Source organism: Gracilinanus agilis, chromosome 1 (genome assembly GCF_016433145.1).
Source record: "Gracilinanus agilis isolate LMUSP501 chromosome 1, AgileGrace, whole genome shotgun sequence".
NCBI lineage: Eukaryota > Metazoa > Chordata > Mammalia > Didelphimorphia > Didelphidae > Gracilinanus > Gracilinanus agilis.
Genome location: NC_058130.1, coordinates 754052691 through 754072480, shown reverse-complemented (window position 1 = coordinate 754072480; position 19790 = coordinate 754052691). Strand labels below are relative to the sequence as shown.

Sequence of the window (19790 nt, the reverse complement as noted above, 5' to 3'; positions counted from 1 at the left end):
AGTTCCAAAGTTGAGGAAGGTGACTAGTCCCGACTTGGTGGGCAATTGGCATACATTGCTTAATAAATTAATATGCTTAGAAGCTTGAAGCTCAGCTTCCTCAGGCATTTTTTTCTTTCACCCTGTGCAGTTTTGCCTTTAGGGAAGCTAGGAAGTTCCATGGATAGAGTTGAGCTTGGAGTTGGGAAGACCTGAGTTCAGATTCTGTTTGTGCATTTACCCCTGTCTGCCTCAGTTTTCCTCCTTTGTAAGATGGGGGTTATACTAGCACCTATCCCCCAGGATTATCGTAAGGATGAAATGAGGTGGCACGTATTGCAGCACTTTGGAAAAATTAAAGCACTCTGTAAATACCAGCTGTTGTTATTTATCTCTGGCTCCTTTCAGCACCAGACCATGAGTGTGACTTTTAAGGGGTCTCTACGATCTGTGAGCCTGTCTAGGTCTAAATGTGGGGATGAGGGGAAGGAGGCTGAGTCTTTGGCTCCAGCTTGCCTTAGTCACTGAAACAGAGGCATGACATCATGTTGAGGTCTCCAACCTCTCATCTGAAGACTCCTTAGGAAGCACAGAGCACACTTTTCTGTGGTAGTTCATTCATTTCAGTCTTATTCTTTATAGCTCCATTTGGGGTTTTCTTGGCAGAGATCCTGGAGTGGTTTGCCATTTCTTTCTCTAGCTGATTTGACAGCTGAGGAAACTGAGGCAGAGTTAAGTGACTTGCCCAGGGACACACAGCCAGTTTGCCATTTCCTTCTCTATCTCATTTGACAGATGAGGAAATTGAGGCAAACAGGGTGAAGTGACTTGCCCAAGATCACAGAGTTAATACGCGTCTGAACTTCTTGATTCCAAGCCCAGCACTCTGTGCACTCTGGGGTCCCCATGCTGCCTGTAGAGTGAATACTACCACCCTCCTCATTTATGTATTTGTTTTTTTTTTAAATCTTTTTTTTTTAAACCCTTGTACTTCGGTGTATTGTCTCATAGGTGGAAGGGTGGGCAATGGGGGTCAAGTGACTTGCCCAGGGTCATACAGCTGGGAAGTGGCTGAAGCCAGGTTTGATTATGTATTTGTTTTGATGGAATTTCACCCATGAGTCAGAAACTTCTTTCCTGGACTCACATTATCTGCTTTCTAGAAATAGAGGACTCCCTGGATTTCTTGGAGGGCAAGTGAGCTGCCTGGGCTCATTATAGCCATTCCCTGTCAGAGGCAAGATTTGAACCCAGCACTTTCAGAATTCTAAGGGCGGCCCTCTCTCCATGACCCCAATAATGTCATTTAAAAATATCTGTAGATGCTATTGTGGAGCCATTTTTTTGTCATCAGATGCTAATAGGACAAATTGGGCTATTTGGTGGTACAATGGATAGAACACGAGACCCAGAGTTGGGAAGACCTGACTTTACATCTACTCTCAGATACTTCCAAGCTGTGTGACCCTGGAAAAGTCATTTGGCCCTGTTTTGCCTCAGTTTCCTTATCTGTAAAATGAGTTGCAGAAGGAAATGACAAACATTTCAATATCTTTGCCAAGAAAACCCCAAATGGGGGTCATGGATCGTTGGACACACTGAATAACCACCACCCAGCTCATCCTAGACTATTGCAAGAGCCTCCGAGCTGGTCTTGAAGCTTCTAAGCTCTCTGATTCTTATTCTACTGTCTGTACAGCTGCCAAAGGGACATTCCTAAAATGCCACGTTACTCTTCTACTCCAAAATAATCAATGGCTCCCTATTCAAGTCTCCAGCCTGGCATTTCGGGCCCTCCCCTGTCTGCTTCCACTTATCTTTTCAGTCTTATTTCATATTAGTCCTGTTCTCACTCTTCCTGTTTGAGTCAAACCAATGTTTCCCAGAGAGTCTCCCCTATCTATATCTAGAGCATCCTATATCCTCATCCAGCCTTTTGGAATCCCTGAATTCCTTCAAGGTACAACTCAGGCTTCTGTTCTTCAAGAGGCTTTTCCTGAGACATCTAATCATTTGAATGTTCTCTCCTTAAAATTATTTTGTAATATTATAATTATTATTTTTAAACCCTTACCTTCTGGTTTAGGATCCATTCTAAGAAGGGCAAGGGTTAAGTGACTTGCCTGGATGTCCAGCTGGGAAATATCTGAAGCCAGATTTGAACCTTGGATCTCCTGACTCCAAGTCTAGGGAGTTTTACGTGAGCCACATGGAATAAGTTATACATCTGGAATTTGAACTCGGTTCCTCCTACCCTATAGCCAGGGCTCTTTCTATATGAACACTCTGAGAGAACAATTGGAGATCTGCACTGGGAAAAGGAATTTCCTTCTGGTGGGACCTTTGTAAACTCATGAAAGTACAAGTCCAAACTGAAAAAAGTCTAGACTTTAAATATATCCCTGAGAACATGGTATCCAGCCCACAGAGGTCATTTGCTTATTTGTGAATTCTCGTCTGAATTCAGAGGCCCCTTGAAATCACTCCCTGGCCCCCTGGAGGAAGGAGAATCACTGCTGGGGACTTATCTCAGGAGGTGATGAGGAAAAGAACCCAGAAAAATAAAATAAATTTTAAAAAGGAAAACCCAGAAAAATAAAAAAGGAAAAGAACCCAGAAAAATAAAACTTAAATTAAAAAAAAAAAAAAAGGAAAAGAACCCAGGCCAGTATCAGAGATTGTTAGAACCAGAAGGACCATGAATGAGGCCCCTTGTGTTAAAGATGAGGAAACACGACCGAGGACTCATGAGAAAGATGCTCTCCACATTGAGAGAAGGAACTGTCGGAGTAGAAATTCAGAAGAAAACATACAATTTATCACTTGTTTATTTGGGTATAAGATTTGGGTTTTGGTTTTAAAAGATTACTCTTACAAAAATAAACAATTTGGAAATAGGATTTGAGTGATAATAGATGTATGACCTAGTGGAATTGCTTGTCAGGTTCAGATTTGGGGGAGGGAGACAACATGAATCATGGAAAAAAAATTTTTAAATAAAAGTTAAAGAAAAACCTAGGAAACACAATCAAGAGAAATGACTTGCCCAGTAGAGTCCTGGAGTTCTGGAGTCAGGAAGACTTGAATTCAAACCCAGCCTTAGATATTTACTAGTTGTGTAATCTCATTTGATCCCCCGAACCACTTTGGTAGATTGCCATTTTACAAATGGGAAAATTGAGGCAGCTATCTATTAAGTGACTTGCCCAGAGTCACACAGCTCGCAGGTGTCTGGGGCCAGATTTGAACTTGAGTCTTCTTGACTCAGCACTTCATCTACTCCCTATTGTTCTCCAACTGGACCTAGTGAGTGCTGCTTCCCCAAGCCTGTTCCATAGATGTCGTCCTTGCCCTCTAGAAACTCCATGTTCTGTTTATGGAAACACACTTTACACCCTTGAAGCTACCAGGGAGAAGTAGATGTGAGCAGGAGGGTTATCTGGATGATTTAGTCCAGTATGGATTTTTCTGGACTTGGGAGGGCGTCAGGGAAAGGTTCCTCCTTGGGCTTCTTGTTTCTCCAACAGCTCATGATTATCTAGGAAAAGAAGGGGCTGTCCGAGGGCCATGGGAACCTTTGGGAGCTCACGAGGTGCTGCTGAAGGGTAGGAATGTCTCTGAGTCTCACTTAAGGGACTTTTGACCCAGGCTGGCCCTCAGGGTCTGACCTTCTCCTTTTACAAATGACAGAGCTGCTTGCCTAGATGGGGCAGTGACTTCAAGGGTACCTGGGCAGGCAGCAAGTAGGAGAGCCTCCAGAAGGCTCGGGGCTTCCTGGTCAGCTGAGATTGGAATATAGGAAGATAAAGTAGTTTGACATCCTTTCTGGCATCCTCAAGAGGACCCGTGTGTGTGCTGGGTGTCTGTGTGTGCACACACATTTGTAGCTCTGCGCAGTTGGTCCTTTCTGTGATTAAGGGGCTAAGAACCAAATCCTCACCCAAAAAACCCTGCAAAAGCTCCTAAAGCACTTCTGGTCTCCTCAGAGATGTGCATCCCGGAGGTGTGAGGGAGCCCTCTTTCTGCTTTTTCTCCCCCAACCCAAGCTCCTTTTCTCTTTCTTTCCAAGAATCAAAGGCTGGTGGGTGTCTCACCACTACGTCTCTACCTTTCTGAGTGGGATAATGCTGACCTGGTGAGTTCTCTTCCCCTCCCCACACAGGGCAGGGGGGTGGGAGGGCCAAGCGGGCTGGAGGACATTTTAAACCAAACTTCAGATACAGGATCTGCTTGGTAAACGGTATTGGGCCTGAGTTGGGCTGGATCCAGATAGGAGGGCTATTAAGGACACAGCTCCAAGATGACTCCTTGCCTGGGAAGCAAGGGAGCCTGGGTATTCCCAGTCAGGAGCCCAGGTGGATAACCTTGACCACTGTTGGGTTTCTCAAGGAATGAAGGTTTCATGTTGGCCCTGAATCACCAGATGTGGGTAGGACTGGAGAACAGGGCATGAGAGAATGCAATTGGGGGGGGGGGGGGGAGAGAACAATGAGAGGGAGAAAGAGGGAGAAAAGGAGAAGGGAAAGAAGAGAGAGAGAGGGAGAGAGGAGGAGAAGGGAAAGAGGGGGAGAGAAGGAGAAGGGAAAGAAGAGAGAGGGAGAGCTGAAGAAGGGAGAGAGAGGGAAGGGGTGGGGGAGGAAGGATAGGGGAAGAGAGAGAAAAGAGAAAGGGAGAAGTGGGAGGAGGAGAGAGGAGAAGGGAAAGAGGAGAGAGGGAGAGAGAAAGGGAGAAAGAGAAAGGGGAGAGAAGAAGAAGAGGAGAGAAAGGAAAGGAGAGTGGGAGAGAAACAGAGAACAATGGGGAAGAGCAGAGAAGACAAGGACAGAATGAGAAGGGAGAGATAATAGAGAATAATAGGTTTGGGGAGAGGAGGAAAGAAAGGAAGGAAGGAAGAGAAAAGAGAAGACAACAGGATGGAGGTCTTCACCACGGGGCCTCAGGAGGTTAGGAGGAAGTGATTGATTGTACTGCATTGGACTAAGATCTGGCCCCAGACCATTAGGTGGTCAGTGAGTTGTGATGTTTTTCTTTTCCGTGAGCTCAGGGTGGAGAGTTCTCTCCCTCTGGCTGTGGGTGTTTAGCTCAGGGGTGCCGTGAGGGTGTGATGGGCATGTTGGTGGTGTTGACATTTCTGATGGGACAACCTGGTCTCTCATTTTTTTCACTCCCCATCCCCCCACCCCCCAGGCCAGATGGACTCATCTATCAAAAGTTCCGCAGTCAGTTCTTAGCATTTTCCATCTTTCAGAGTGAGTGTCTCTTTCCTTCTCCTTTGCCCCAAAGTAGGGGCCCCTTTTAGCAACAGAAAAGGACTCTGCTCTCAGCTGCCCTCTGCATGTCAGGGAAGGGGATATGAGTGCCAAGGGAATGGGGTCAGAGTAGACCCAGATGCCTGGGATTATTTTCTTCCATATCAGCCTATCCTCCAACCCCCCAACATCATGAGGGTGGGCTGGGAGCCCCAGGATTGACCCATTGAGTTCACTCTGAGCCCTGACCAGAAGGCATTCTCTCCAGTGTCCAAGTCCCTTCTAGGGTTTGGTCTTCTTTAAACCCTTCCTTACCTTCCATCTTAGAATCAATACTGTATATTGGTTCTAAGGCAGAAGAGTGGTGAGGGTGGGCAATAGGGGTCAAGTGACTTGCCCAGGGTCACCCAGCTAGGAAGTGTCTGAGGCCAGATTTGAACCCAGGACCTCCTGTCTCTAGGCCTGGCTTTCCATCCACAAGCTACCCAGCTTGTCCCCCTTTCTAGGATTTTGGATGAATGCACAGAAAATAGCTGTCTACCCTTGTGACTTTAGACAGCTGCCTTGGGAATAGGGTAGGGTTGAGGCACTCTTAGAGTGATTTGGACTTGGAAGAGGTGGAAGGGAGAAAGAATGCTAACTGAAGTCAGAGGGTTGGGGTTCAAATCCCACCTCTGATGGTTAATACCTTGGGTGAGTTACTAAGCTTCTTCTCTGCGCCTCAGTTTTCTTATCTGCAAATTGAGCTAGTAGGACTAGATGGCAGCTTTAGATCTGGGAGCTGGCCTCCCCAGCAGCTCCAGGTCCCAATACCTGTTGCCCTGCAGGCTGTGTCCAGTTCCTTCAATACTACTATCAGAGCGGATGCCTCTACAGACTCCGAGCTCTAGGGGAACGGAATCATTTGGACCTCACAGTGGGTGAGTACCTCCAGCTACTCTGCACTCCCCACCAAGGGCAGATCTTTTTTTTTTAAGCCTTTTGTGTCCTGGTAACAACTCTTAAGACAGAAGGACAAAAGGGCTAAGGCAAATGGGGTTAAGTGACTTGTCCATGGTGACATAGCTAAGAAATGTCTGAGGTCAGATTTGAACCCAGATCCTCCATGGCAAGCCTTTTTTAATAAAAATGAATGTTAATTCATTTAATAAAATTAATTTAATAAAAATGAATTGTCTCCACCTATGAGACAATACACTGAAGTACAAGGGTTAAAAAAAATACATTAAAAAAAACATTTAAAAAAAATGAATGTTTTACTAGAAGTTTAACATGGACTACCGGTACAGCCAACTACATCCAAATATTTCAGGTAATTTCAACACAAGAAGAATCCTGACTTTTCGGTCATTCCCTCCCAGACCTTCTTGGGTTGGCTTGTTTCATTTTTTTAACCCAGGACTCAAAAAAAAATTTTTTTTTTTTAAGATTTAAATATTTTATTTTTTAGAAAAATTTTCCATGGTTCCATGATTTATGTTTTTACTTTACCCTTCACCCCCCCCCCCCCATAGCCGACACGCATTTCCACTGGTTTTAACATGTCATCAATCAAGACTTATTTACATATTATTGATAGTTGCATTGGTGTGGTTGTTTTGAGGACTCAAAAAATTTTTTTTAAATGTCAAAAAAAATTTTTAGCACATAATTGGAAAAAATAAAATATTATTAAAAAAAAATATAGGGGCTGCCAAAATGTACCTGGGGCTTCTTGCAGCTTGCTTATTGGCTTAGAAAACCACATGGTAACATTTTCTATTTTCTTGTATTATTTATTTATTTTGCTGCATGCTGCCCAATTTTCAAATCTAGTTTAGGCCACATTTGGGAGCCTTGTGGGCCAAGTATTTTGATACCTGGACTAGAGAACCTCTGAGGTCCCTCTTTGCTCTAAAACCATAAGCCTTTGTTCTCTTTAATGACTACCACAGAAGAAGAACTGCAGATTTGCAGAGTGCTCCAAGGTTTATAAAATACTTTCCTCCTAATAACCCTGAAGGTAGAGAGAGTACAGTTAGTGTTACTCCCATTTCACAGTGGGGGAAACATATGAGGCTGAGACGTGGTCAAGTGATTTTGCCCAGAGTCAGTCTTATAGCTGTTGGATAATTGAGAGAAAACAATAGGCAGCTAGGTGGTGCAGTGGGTAGAGCACTGGGCCTGGAGTCAGGAAGACCTGAGTTCAAATGTAGCCCCAGATACTTCCTAGCTGTGTGATCCTGGGCAAGTCACTTCACCTTGTTTGCCTTAGTTTCCTCATCTATACAATGAGCTGGAGAAGAAAAGGTAAACCACTTTAATATATCTTTGCCAAGAAAACCCCAAAATGAGGTCAAGAAGAGTCAGAAATGCCTGAAATGACTTAGTAACAAGAGAGACCTAGGGAGGGAGAGGGAGGGGGGAGGGGGGTGAAGAGGAGAGAGAGGGAAAGGGAGAGAGAAGATGAGAGGAGAGAGGGAGGAGACAGAGAGACAGAGAGAGGAGAAGGAGAAGGGAGAGAGAAAAAGAAGATGGGGGGAGGGAGAGGAAGGAGACAGGAGAAGGGAAAGAGAGAGGGAGAGAGAGAAAGATGAGAGGGGGAGGGACGGGAAAGAAAGAGACAGAGAGGAGAAGGAGAAGGGAGAAGGGAGAGAAAGAAGATGAGAGTGGGGAGGGAGGGGAAAGAGAGAAGGAGAAGTGAGAGAGAAGAGAGAGGTTGATTTTAGGGTATCTGCTGACATCATGTCCAGTTCCTTTCCCATGGTGTGTAACAGACTTCTGTCCCCCAACTCTGTGTTCTCTTCCACAGAAGGGTTCCAGTCTTGGATGTGGAGAGGACTTACTTTTCTCCTACCAATCTTGTTCTGTGGTCATGTAAGTCATCCCAAATAGGCCCAATACTCTTTTTTCTTCCTTTTTTTCCTTTACAACCCTTACTTTTCTATCTTTGAATCAATACCGCATATCGGTTCCTAAGCCAAAGAGAGCAGTAAGGGCTGGGCAATGGGAGTTAAGTGACTTGTCCAGGATCACACATTTAGGAAGAGTCCGAGGCCAGATTTGAACTCTGGTCCTCCTGACTCCAGGCCTGGCTCTCTGTCCATTGGGCTATGTAGCTGCCCCTATCGCTGCCTTTCTATCCCCACTTGGGGAGAATGTTGAGGGAAAGACTCAGGGTCTCCACACTCCATCTGAGGTCAAAAGGATTCCTTCCCCCCCCCAGCCCGAGTCTAGGGAGGCATGCCCTGATAGTAAGGGGGTGCTTGTTGCTTTCTCTCCCTCCAGTTCTGGCAGCTGTATAATGCCATCACGTTGTTTGAGCTCTCTACCCATGAAGAATGCAAAGAGTGGCAGGTATGGAGGCCTGGTGGTGGTGGGGATGCTGCCAAGGGTCTGCTGCCCCAAACCCTGCTCTCCTGAGGGTAGGAATGGGGAGGGGGCAGAGGAGTAAGCCAGAGACAGGCCAGGGCCCATCCTCTGAATTTGGGAGAGGAGGCCTCTGCCTTCTGTCCACTTTACCTTGTTCCTGAGGGCCGGGAGGCAGCGGCCTGGGGGCTTAGAAGAAGGATTCGGCCCCCGCTTGGAAGAGAGACTTCTCAGCCGGACTCAATTGCTCTCTCCCTCTTCGTTCCCCATCGAAGGTCTTCGTCTTGGCCATCACGTTTCTCATTCTCTTCCTGGGCAATTTCCTGACTACACTCAAAGTGGTACATGCCAAACTCCAGAAGAATAGAGACAAGATGAAGTTATGAGCAGTGATGCCTTCCCTGCCCTGGCCGCCCTGGACCCCGACCCAGCCTGGGGGAATACCGGGGGACGTTGTGTTGTCTTGGACACCTCTCTGGTCTCAGGTGGCTCCTCTCTGGTCTCAGGCCTCTGGGGGACTGGGAGCAGGCCTTGGGACCTCCGTTACACCTAGCTCCACGCTAGAAGAATGTGAACTCTTCCATTCAGTATTACCCCAGACCTGTGCCCCACCCAATCTAGATGCCTGGTTCCCTATTTATGTGTCTATTTAAGACTGGGTCCTCCCCACTCCCTTGGAACCAGAGACCTCTCTTGCCCCCCGTAGCTGCCAGACGACACAGGTTCGGGCCCTTTCTAGGGGTGCTCTTCCCCCTGCCCCGAGCTGCAGAGGAGCAGGGGAGAATGAGCACGTTTCAGGACCTCCCCGTGGTTCAGATTTCGGTTTGGAAGTGAACTTTTGGGCTCTGCCCTGCTGTTTTGGCATAAGATGGGAATGGGCAGTGAATCCTTCCTTCAGTGTCCTGTGGGCCTTCCCCCCCCCTCCCCTGGGAATGCTGCTTACCTCCCCCCTCCCCCCCCAGGATCCTCCTTTCTTCCTTCCTGCCTACCCCAGTGTGGGGCAGTTAATTAAGGTCCTAGAGAACCACTCCCTGTCTCTCCATCGTCGTCATCGTCGTCTCCGTCGTCGTCTCCGGCTCTCTCCTCCCATCTGTCTCTTACCTGGGCTCGTCTCCGGTGGCATCTGTGCCTCCTGGAGCCGAGCCCCCCATGACTTCTCACTTCCCCGCTTCCCATCGGGGAGCCCTTCTCGGGACTTCTTCCCCCAATCCTCGCCCCTCGCCGACGTGTTTGTGTTGGAGAGAGGGGGATGGAAGAATGTTTACAAGACAAGACTCGGACTCCGGCGAGCGTGCCTGGCGTTCCGCTGCTCGAGAGTACTTGGTATAATGGAAAGAAAATTGGATTTGGAGACAGAAGGCCTTGGTTCAAATTCTAGCGCCGTTATTTACTTTTCTGAGCTTTGTCTGAGTTTCCATCTCCTCCTTTTCAGTGGGGGCCTAGAAAAAGATCCCTGAAGTCCCTTCCAGCCGTGATGCTAAAGTCCCCCCACTTCCCCCCCCCAAGCCCCTAGTCTCCCCCACTTCCGTAGGGCCTTGCATGCCCACCTCTCTCCTAGGGGAGCTGCCGGGCTCTGGCCATCCAGGACCAGCTGCTTCCCAAGAGCGGACAGTGATTCTTGACCCACACCAGCAGAGGGTGCTGTGGTCTGCTGAACGTGGATGGGGTGGGGTCGGGGTGGTTGAAACTCAACTTCTGTGGTCAACTCTGGATCTCCCCTTCTCGAGGTCAGTGTGTGCGCACTCAGGGAAAACTGGGCTTGGACTAGAACTCTTAAGAACTCTCTTCCAGCCAGCCTTAAAGTCCGAGGAATGTGGGCGACTGGGAGGTGAATTTGGGGGGAGGAGAGGGAGGCAGGATGCAGAAGCCAAGGAGAAATCTTTCTTTTAATCTGCCGCTTTAAGAGATCTGGCATCCGGGCTGCCCCCTCTTGCCGGTAATTGAGAGTCAGTTCTGTTTGGGTGGTGGCCAACACGTGCCGCCATCTTGGGGAGGTGAAGGAGGTTAGCTACGACCAGCCAGTACCAGCCTGAATCTTGCCCCAAATTCCTTCTCCCTCTCCCACATTCCTAGTCTTCAGATGACCGCTGCCCCCTCCCAGGATGCTGGGGTGGTTTCAGTTTTTAATAAAAATTCTCACTTGTCTGAAGCCTGCTTTCTTTGAAAAAGGGGGTGGTGGTGGATTAAAGGGAGACCCCTGGATGAGGACGGCCACTTCAAATGGAGGCAGTAATGCTGATGGGCTGTAATTCTGCCTACCCAGGCCCTGGCCTCATTGACCCATCCCATGGAATCCTTTGATGGAGAAGCCCCTGGCTTCTGATCCCTCCTCTAGAACTCAGAACCTCCTTAACCACCACACCCCATAGCAGAGAAGATGGGGTTCTCTCTGTGGCTACTCACTTCTCCTCTGGACCTCAGTTTGCTCCTCTGGAATAAGCAAAAAAGCTATATATTCGGAGAGGAGAGAGTGTGAGGACAGTTATGTTTGAATATGAGGAAGGAAGGCCAGCGGGCCTCTGAGGGCTAGTGGTTGCTGTCTGCAACCTTCTGATAGGCCCAGGGTTCTAGGGGCAGGAAGGAAGGGGGAGCAGGGGCTGGATTTATCTCGGCCACACAGGGTGGGTTTGGGGAATGGGAAGGGATGCTCCTGAAAGTGGATGTTGGAGGCACAGTGGAATGGAGCTGCCCTCCCACACTTGGCTAGTCTCCCCTGCTCAGTGTCTTCCCAACCAAATAAGATCCGGGGCCGAGAATCTCTTTTGTGCCAGTGGTGGCTTTTAATGTCAAACGGAGTGTGTCCAAGAGGGTGTGAGAAAGGGGGCTTTGGGGGTGCCAGTCTGACTGGCTTGGGGCCTCAGAGGTCAGTTAGTCCAACCTGTCCAGGAACAGGATGGCCTCAGCAAGTGCAAGTGTCCATCCTGCCGGTCAGTGAATCGGACATCTACCCCTCCCGTGTGAGGGACCTTATCCTTCGTCCGGGGTCAAGGCCCGCTTCCCTTGCACCTTCTCCCCACGTCAGTCCTGCAGCGTTCAGCCTGGAGGGATTGACTGACCCGTCCCCCACCTCCCTTGGAGGAGCTCTGCCCATGTGGGTCACTAAGCGGGTGGCAGGTGGACACTTGAACCCAGGCAAAGGCTCCTTTCTCCCCAGTGCCTGATAGTGGGAGCTCCTCGAGGGTAGGGATCATTTCAGTATCTTGGTATGCCCAACACCTAGCCCGGTGCCTGGGTGCTTGCTGGGCAGCCTCCAAGCCCCATTTTCAGCGTTTGGGTCAAACCCATGAGACTGGCTGGGTCACTGGTTCCGAGCAGGCAGCAGGGAATTGCATTTAGGCTTGTGCTCCATGGAAGTCATGCCATGCCCTGCTCTGGGGATCTCTCCAGCTCTGCCCTGACTCGGTGCATGGAAGGAGTCACCTGGGGATGGGATCTAAGGTCCCTTCCCAGAGCAGCGGTGGTGTCCACCCCTCGTCCCCCGGCCCCTAGCTCCGTAGGAGCCTGGGGAGACGTCCCGGTCTGTCCAGGGCCTGGGGGCCCATCACAGCAGCAGACAGATGTGTCGTTTCTTCTTTCTCTGCGCCTTCTTGAGGGCACTAAGAGCCACCTTGGTGGCCTCTCGGAACACGTCCTCCACGTTCTCCCGGAACTTGGCCGAGCACTCCAGGTACAGGGCAGCCTTCATCTGCTGGCAGGCACTCTCGCCCTGTCAAAGGAGCAGGGCCCAGGATGAATGTCTAGAAGGCCAGGGACATGGGGGAGCCAGGCCAGGTAATGGCAGGCTCGGGACAAAAGCACGGGCGGGAATACTTGGATTCCTGGACACGAATCCTTCCAGCCCAGTGCACTTTGGGAGGATTATGAGGGACGGAGATGGAGGAGATGGACACAGGATGGCTTGGCCAGTTACTCCCTCCTCACTAGTCCCAGCTACCCCTTGTCCTCTCCATCCTGAGACTGGCCCTCGCCAGTCTGTGTTGATGGAAAATAAAGGGTTGTTTGTGGTGGGGCAGGTGCTGGATCCATAAAGGAGCTCAGCTTCTGCCAGCTGAATCCCTGAAAGGATGCAAGGAGAGATGGAGAACAGAGATAAGCAGAAGAGGAGAGAAGAGACAGGAAAGAGCAGACGATGAGAAATAAAGAGAGGAGAGAAAAACAAAAAGAGAAGAGGAAGGAGAAAAAAGGAAGAGAAAGAGGAGGAAGGGGAGACAGAGAAAGAGAGATGGGGATTTTTAATGCCTAAAAGTGAGGGAAGATGAGATTCCTCTACCCCACAAGGCACTGAGGCAGACCCCTTCTTGATTGGCTGGAGAAGCCTCAGTTTCATGCTAGAGCAAAGTTTCTAGAGAACCATGCCCAGGAAGGGACCAGTGGCTGTTTGGGGATCAGGGAAGTCCCCAGACTCTACTGACCTGGGCATAAGTGATGGGTTCGAGGTCAGCCGCTCGCAGCTTGCGCAGTTGCTCCTTGTCCTTTCGTAAGTCAGTCTTGCAGCCGATGAGGACCATGGGCGTCCCATGGCAGAAGTGAGTGACCTCAGGGTACCACTGCAGGGGGATTGAGTAGAAAGCATAGATAGCACTAATGCTGTGGGGCCAGAGGAGGAGGGACTGCAGGCTGGACTGGATCATTCTCATAGCAAGAGGCAAGAACAATGTATCCTAGCCAGAAGGGACCTCTAAGGCCAGCTAGTCCAACCCCTTCATTTTGCAGATAAAGAAACTTGAGACCCAAGGATGGGATGGGACTTACCCAAGGTCACACAGAATAGTAAAGATCCTTAGAACTTATCTAGTTTACCTCTCCCCAGTATTACAGAGAAAGAAATTGAAGGCCATAGAGAAGTGACTTGCCCAAAGTTACACAAATAGTAAGAATTTGAACCCAGGTCCTGATTCCAAATCTATCCCTCTTTCCACAACATCCATCCAAATCTGTGATATGGGGGTAAAAGTGTATGGATTTGAATGCCAGCTCTGTTGTCTACTTTTTTCCTTAACCCTTTTCTTCCTAGTATTAAATTTTTTTTAAACCCTCACCTTCCATCTTAGAATCAATATTGTGTATTGGTTCTAAGGCAGAAGAGCAGTAAGGGCAAGGCAATGGAATTAAGTGACTTGCCCAGGGTCACATAGCTAGGAAGTGTCTGAGGCCAGATTGGAACCCAGGACCCCCCTCCAGACCTGGTGCCATCTGGCTGCCCCTTCTGTGGTCTTTTTTTAAGCCTTTAACTGAGCCACTTTTCTTTAGGCCTCAGTTTACTCATCTGCTGTAAAATGATCTCTGTCTATCCAGTTCTTAAAATTTTTTTTTATTATTTTAAAATAAAATAAAAAATTTAAAAATTTTAAAAATTTTATTATTAACAATAAAAATACCAGACCTGTAATTTCATTGGCAAAAGAACTCCCAGATGAGGAAACTACATCTACTAGTGCAGACTGACATCTCCTATTGCAACTTATAGTCTTAAGAGTGTCACCCTTTGAGGTAGGTGCCCTTATTATCCCCATTTTATGCAGATAGGGAAACTGAGTCTGATAGAGATATTTGCTCAGGGTTACACAGGAAGCTAGTCTTACCAGAGGAAGGATTTGAAGCCAGTCTTAGAGCTGAGACTGGTTCTATATCTAGCTGATCTCTTAGATAACAATAATAACAATAGCAATCATATATATATATATATATAGTTTTAGAATCTGTAAAGTACTTTACATACATTATTTGACTTTTACATAAACCCTGTGAAGATGGTGCTATTATTCCCATATTGTAGATGGAGAAACTGAGTCTGAGTGAGCCAACGTGACTCAATTCAGGTCCCTGACTCTGGCCCCATCACTCAGTATCTTCTTGGCCTTGGCCAATTTGTTAATCTCCCTGAGACCTGGTTACCTCATTTGAAAAATGACAATAATGGTCCTTGCCCTTCTCTTATCATAGGCTTGTGGTAGGCTTTGTAGCCCTGAAAGTATTATTGGAAGGAAGGAAGTTGTGATCTCTGTGATCTCTCTGGGCAGTCATGGGGAAGGGCCCCAGGTGGAGGCTGAAGAGAATTCCAGCACATGGGATCCTTGGAGATTTCAGCCATATCTCCTTTCCATGGTGCTGACCCTGTCCCAAGAACCTCTTTCCACCCAGTGACCTATAGAGGGTCAGGATGAGGAGTCAGGGGTCAGAGGTCTCCAGTCTGACCCCTCAGAGTTGGAGGATGTGGGGAACAGAGTCCTCACCTTGATGAGCACATTGTCGTAGCTGGTGGGGTTCATGACATCATAGCAAATGAGGACAAGATGAGTGTTCTGGTACGACAGTGGACGGAGACGGTCATAGTCTTCCTGACCTGAGAAAGTTTAGGGTTAAAGAGCCATCAAATGTCACTGTGTCTGCCCAAACTTGACTAAGAATTTCCTTGATAACACACTCAATCAAATATTTAACAAGCGATTAGCCAGGCTCAGCTTAAAGACCTTCCTTGGTGATGGAAAACCCATTATCTCCTAAGGCAGTGATGGTGAACCAAGTGCCCAAATTGCAACCCTCATGCTGCACGTGAGCTGCCCTGCCTTACCCCAGACAGGGGTGGGAGAAAGTGCTCCTATTCGGCTGCTGGGCAGAGGGGACAGTGAAGTGAGAAATGTCCTCAGGCTCAGTGGAGAGGGGGAAGGGAGCATCCCTCTCTGGCATACATGCCATAGGTTTGCCATCACAGTTCTAAGACAGCCCAATCTCCTCTTGAGTGGTTCAGATGATCAGGAAGGTTTTCCTTAGCCCAGATTTGACTGTTTACACCTTTTGCCCCTTGCTCCTCCAGCCAATGGGGTCCAAGAGAATGAGTCTCTCAGATAATAATAATGACAATATTAATGAATGGTAATTAATAATAATTATTAATTAGATATTAAACAATATTATCAGTACTATTAATGAATACTAGACTATTGTAACAGCTCCCTAATGGGCCTAACTTGCTCCATTCTCTCTCCATTCCAGCACAAACTACACACTGGTACCGAAGTGATTTTCCTAAAGCAAAGACCACATCACTGAATAATTAATTAATGATAATAATAAAAATAATAAAATTTGTGTTATGTGTATATATGAAGAATAGATATATATGTATATATATGCCAAAGTGATTTTTGTATATGTACACATACAGAATAAATAGAAAATAAATACATATACATTTATCAAGTAGATGGGGACAGCTAGGTGGCAAGATGGATGGGGTGCCAGGCTTGGAGCAGGAAGACTCGTCTTCCTGAGTTTGAATCTGGCTTGAGACATGATCTTGGGCAAATCACTTAACCTCTATTGCCTCAGTTTCCTCATCTGTCAAATGAGCTGGAGAAGGAAATGGCAAATCACTCCAGTATCTCTGTGAAGAAAACCCCAAATGGGGTCAGGAAGAGTATACACTTCCTAGCTGAGTGAGCCTGGGCAAGTCATTTCACTCTGCTTGCCTCAGTTTCCTCATCTGTTAAATAAGGTGGAGAAGGAAATGGCAAACCACTCCAGGCTCTCTGCCAAGAAAACCCCACTGGGGTCATGGAGAGTCAGACATGACTAAAAATGACTGAACAACAATAAAATCAAGTATTTGGGAACAGGGTGCTGGTTTTCGGAGAGGGGGCTGAGGAAAGGCTTCATTAGATGAAGTCTGAGCTGTACCTTGAAGGAAGAGAAGGACTCAGTGGGGCAAAGGTAGGAGCGGGGTACATCCCAGGCACGGGGGATGGTTGGTACAAGGGCACAGAGAGGAAACACAGAGTGCCATGTGTGAAGAAACTAGCAAGTTTGGCTGGACTATCAAATATGGGAGAGAAAGTAATGTCCAACAAGGTTGGAGAGACAGGTTGTGGCCAGGTTGGGAAGGGCTTTTAAAGTTAAACAGAGGAGTAAGGGCAATAGGGAGCCATTGGAGTTCACAGAGAAGGGGAATGTTGTGGTCAGATCTTTGCTTTAGGAAAATCACTTCAGTAGCAGTGTGTAGTTTGGGCTGGAATGGAGAGAGAATGGAGCAAATAAGGCCAATTAGGGAGCTGCTGTGAGTGTGGGAGAGAGGCAACGGGGCTTGAACTAAGGTGGTAACTGTATGAATAGAGAGAAGGGATCAGATGAAAAGGCAACATTAAGTAACTGGTTGCAGATGTGGATGAGGGAGAGTGAAGTGTCCAGGATAAGACTGAGGTGACAAATCTGGAGAATGGCAGAGATGGGAAGTCTGGAACAAAAGAGTTTGGGGCATGTTGGGTTATGGATGTCCTGAGTTTGATGTTTCTAGGACATCTAGTTTGAAATGTCTAATGGGTAATTGGTGATGGGGGACTGCAGCTCAGAGGATCACTGGTGATGGATTTGTGGATTTGAGAGTCATCTACATAGAGATGATAGTTAAAAATCCAATGGAAACAGTGGATGATGATAATGATGAGGGTGGGAGGGAGAGGGAGATGGGGAGGAAGAGAGAGACAGGGAGAGGGAAAGAGGAGGAAGAAGAAAGAGGGAGAGGGAGAGGGGAGAAAGGGGAAGAGGAGGAGGAGAGAAAAGAGGACGAAAGGGAGAAATGTAAGGAGGGAAAAGAGATAGAAGAAAAAGAGAAGAGGGCCAAAGGCAGAGAACTGTGGAGGAACACCAATGGTTGGGGCCCCATATGAATCATTAACCAGCTTAGGAGAGAGCTGGGTCAGGCAAGAAGCCTTGGAGACTTGGAGACAGGAAGACCTGAGGTTCAAATCCTACCCAAGACTCTTAGAATCTATAGGACTATAGGCAAGTCAATTAATCTTTATCTGATTAATTTTCCTCATCTGTGAAATGGGGATAATAATAGCTCTTACAAACAGGATTGTTGTTAGGATCACACAAGATCCACTTTGTGAAATTTGAAGAGCTAAGGAGAATGCTAGCTATTATTATTGTTGTTACAAGGTGAGAGTCGTGTCATGAAAAACCAGAGAGGCTAGACCAGTGATGGCAGACCTTTTAGAGACTGTGTACCATGCTGTGCCCCCTAATACCCCAGATCATGTGCCATGCCCTGCCCCCCAAGAATGAGTGCTACATGGGCCCCCCTCCTTACCCCACACAGGGGAGAGAGAAAGCACTCCCATTGGGCTGCTGGGCAGAGGGGTAGGTGAATGAGGAATGTCGTCAGTACATGTGGAGTATGGGGGAGTGGCCAGAATGCTCCACTCCCCTCTAGCTCTGCTACCTGTGAGCCACCCACCTTACCCACTATGTGCTCCCATTGGGCTGCTGGGCAGAAGGGTGGGTGAAGTGAAAAAATGTCAACAGGCACAGTAGAGAGGAAGAAGGGAGCAGTTCCACCTGGGTCCCTCTATCTTTCTAGTAATGAACTCTGGCAGGTGATGGTGCATGTGCCCACAGAGAGCACTCTGTGTGCCCTCTTTGGCATGTGTGCCATAGGTTTGCCATCACAGGACTAGACTATCCAGAAGGAGAGGGTGATTAGTCACCTGTGCCAAATGTAGCAGAAAATTCAAGGATGAGATCTCAATAAAAACCATTCTATTTGGCCATTTGAGGATCACCGGCAACTTTGGAGAGAGCAATTTCAGTTAAGTGATGAGGTTGGAATCCAGTTTACAAAAGGTGAATGGGTGAGCAGTGGAGACACAATGTGTAGACAGATTTTGCTAGGAATTTGGTTCAGAAAAAGGAGGATGACAAGTTGGGGGATGGTAGAATCGCATTTTTTTTTTTAAAGGATGGGAGAGGTGCATGTTTGAAAGCACTAGGAAAGGAACCAGTGGATGGTAGCTCTCCTTCCCTCACTCCCTGGTTTCCTTTAAGCCTCAGCTAAAATCCCATCTTTTACTGGATGCCTCCTTCAATCCTTCTTAATTCCAGCACCTTCCCTCTGCTAATTATCTCCTATCAAGCCTGCTATAGCCTGCTTTATATAGATTTGTTCACATGTTGTATCCCCCATAGGATTATAAGCTCCTCGGGGGCAGGGACTGCCTTTTGTCTCTTTGTATTCTCCAATGCTTTGAGCAGTGCCTGGCACATAGTAGGTGCTTAATAAATCTTGATTGAGACTGAAGACTAGTGAAAGAGAGGGAGTGATGAAGGTTACTATGTGTTGGAGAAAACAGAAGGGGATGGATCAAAGGTTTGTCTAGAGGGGTTGGTCTTTTGCCTCTTTGTCAAGAGGAAAGGAAGGCAGAAAAGATAGTGATGGGAAAAGAGGAAAGAGAATGGAGTACCCACTATGCACCAGGCACTGGGCGAGGCACTTCTTACAAACATTAGCATTTGATCCTCACAACAAATCTGCAAGGTAGGGTGTTATTATTATCCACATTTTACTGTTGAAGAAATGGAGGCAAGCAGAGCTAGCGAGACTGGATTTGAACTCAAGACTTCCTGTCTCCAAGCCACTATTCCACTCTCTGCCTTTATTTCTCATTGAAGAGGCCAGATCTTCAGCTGAAGGATAGGGAAGGAGGTGTGGGGGAGAATTGAGGGAAGAGAAGGTTTGGAATAGCTCCTCTGGGTAGTGAGATATGGGATCCATTACGGAAGTATAAGAGCACTTCCAGGCTGCGGTGATGGTGGATAACATGAATTTGTAATCTAGTCAGGCAATATACAGGATGGATATAGCAGTAGATGCAAGACGCAGGCCGACTAATACAAGTAGTGTGGTGGGTCAGGAAAGCAGAAGCAGTTTGTGGGGAGCTTTGGAGGAGCCTAAGAGGCACAGATGAGGAGGAAGGGCATTCCAGACAGGGGGCACAGCCTTGGCAAAGGTACACAGTTGGGAGATGGAACGTCCTACAGGACAACTAGCAAGGGGGCCGAAGGGACTGCACTCATGTCATGTTTAAGTAAATTGGAAAGGTGAGCTGGAGCTGGGCTGGGAACGGTTTGACATCTTAGGGCAGTCTCCAGCCCTCTTGTCTTGATGACTGTTCTCTGGACTTGTTCCATTTTACCAGTGTCCTTCCTGAATTGTGGCACTCACTTAGGCTGACAGTATTTTAGTTGTGCTCTGGACTAGGGCAGAGTACCAGGGAACTCTCATTTCCCTCTCTCTGTGTCTCTCCCTCCCTCCTTTCTTTCTCTCTTTTCTCTTCCTTCTTTCTCTCTTTCTTTTTTCCTTCCTTTCTCCTTTTTTCTTTCTTTCACTCCTTTCTTCTTCATTCACTCTTCCTTCCTTCCTTCTTTCTCTCTTTTTCC

General features: G+C 47.5%; 2 protein-coding genes across 2 annotated transcripts in view; one reads left to right on the top strand and one right to left on the bottom strand.

The window, feature by feature from the left end:
- TMEM120B (transmembrane protein 120B) overlaps positions 1-10721 on the top strand; it is a 48271-nt gene extending 37550 nt beyond the window's left edge. Inside the window, 6 exon segments of the mRNA XM_044685411.1 lie at positions 4049-4114; positions 5167-5228; positions 6056-6148; positions 8020-8084; positions 8496-8564; positions 8852-10721. Coding sequence (XP_044541346.1) covers positions 4049-4114; positions 5167-5228; positions 6056-6148; positions 8020-8084; positions 8496-8564; positions 8852-8962 — 466 coding nt within the window. The 3' untranslated portion in view covers positions 8963-10721.
- Positions 10722-11338: 617 nt separating this feature from the next.
- Positions 11339-19790, bottom strand: part of RHOF (ras homolog family member F, filopodia associated) — a 28462-nt gene continuing 20010 nt past the window's right edge. Inside the window, exons 2-4 of the mRNA XM_044685410.1 lie at positions 14810-14914; positions 12989-13123; positions 11339-12282 (exon numbers count right to left, since the gene is read on the bottom strand). Coding sequence (XP_044541345.1) covers positions 12118-12282; positions 12989-13123; positions 14810-14914 — 405 coding nt within the window. The 3' untranslated portion in view covers positions 11339-12117. The remainder of the gene's footprint in view (positions 12283-12988; positions 13124-14809; positions 14915-19790) is intronic.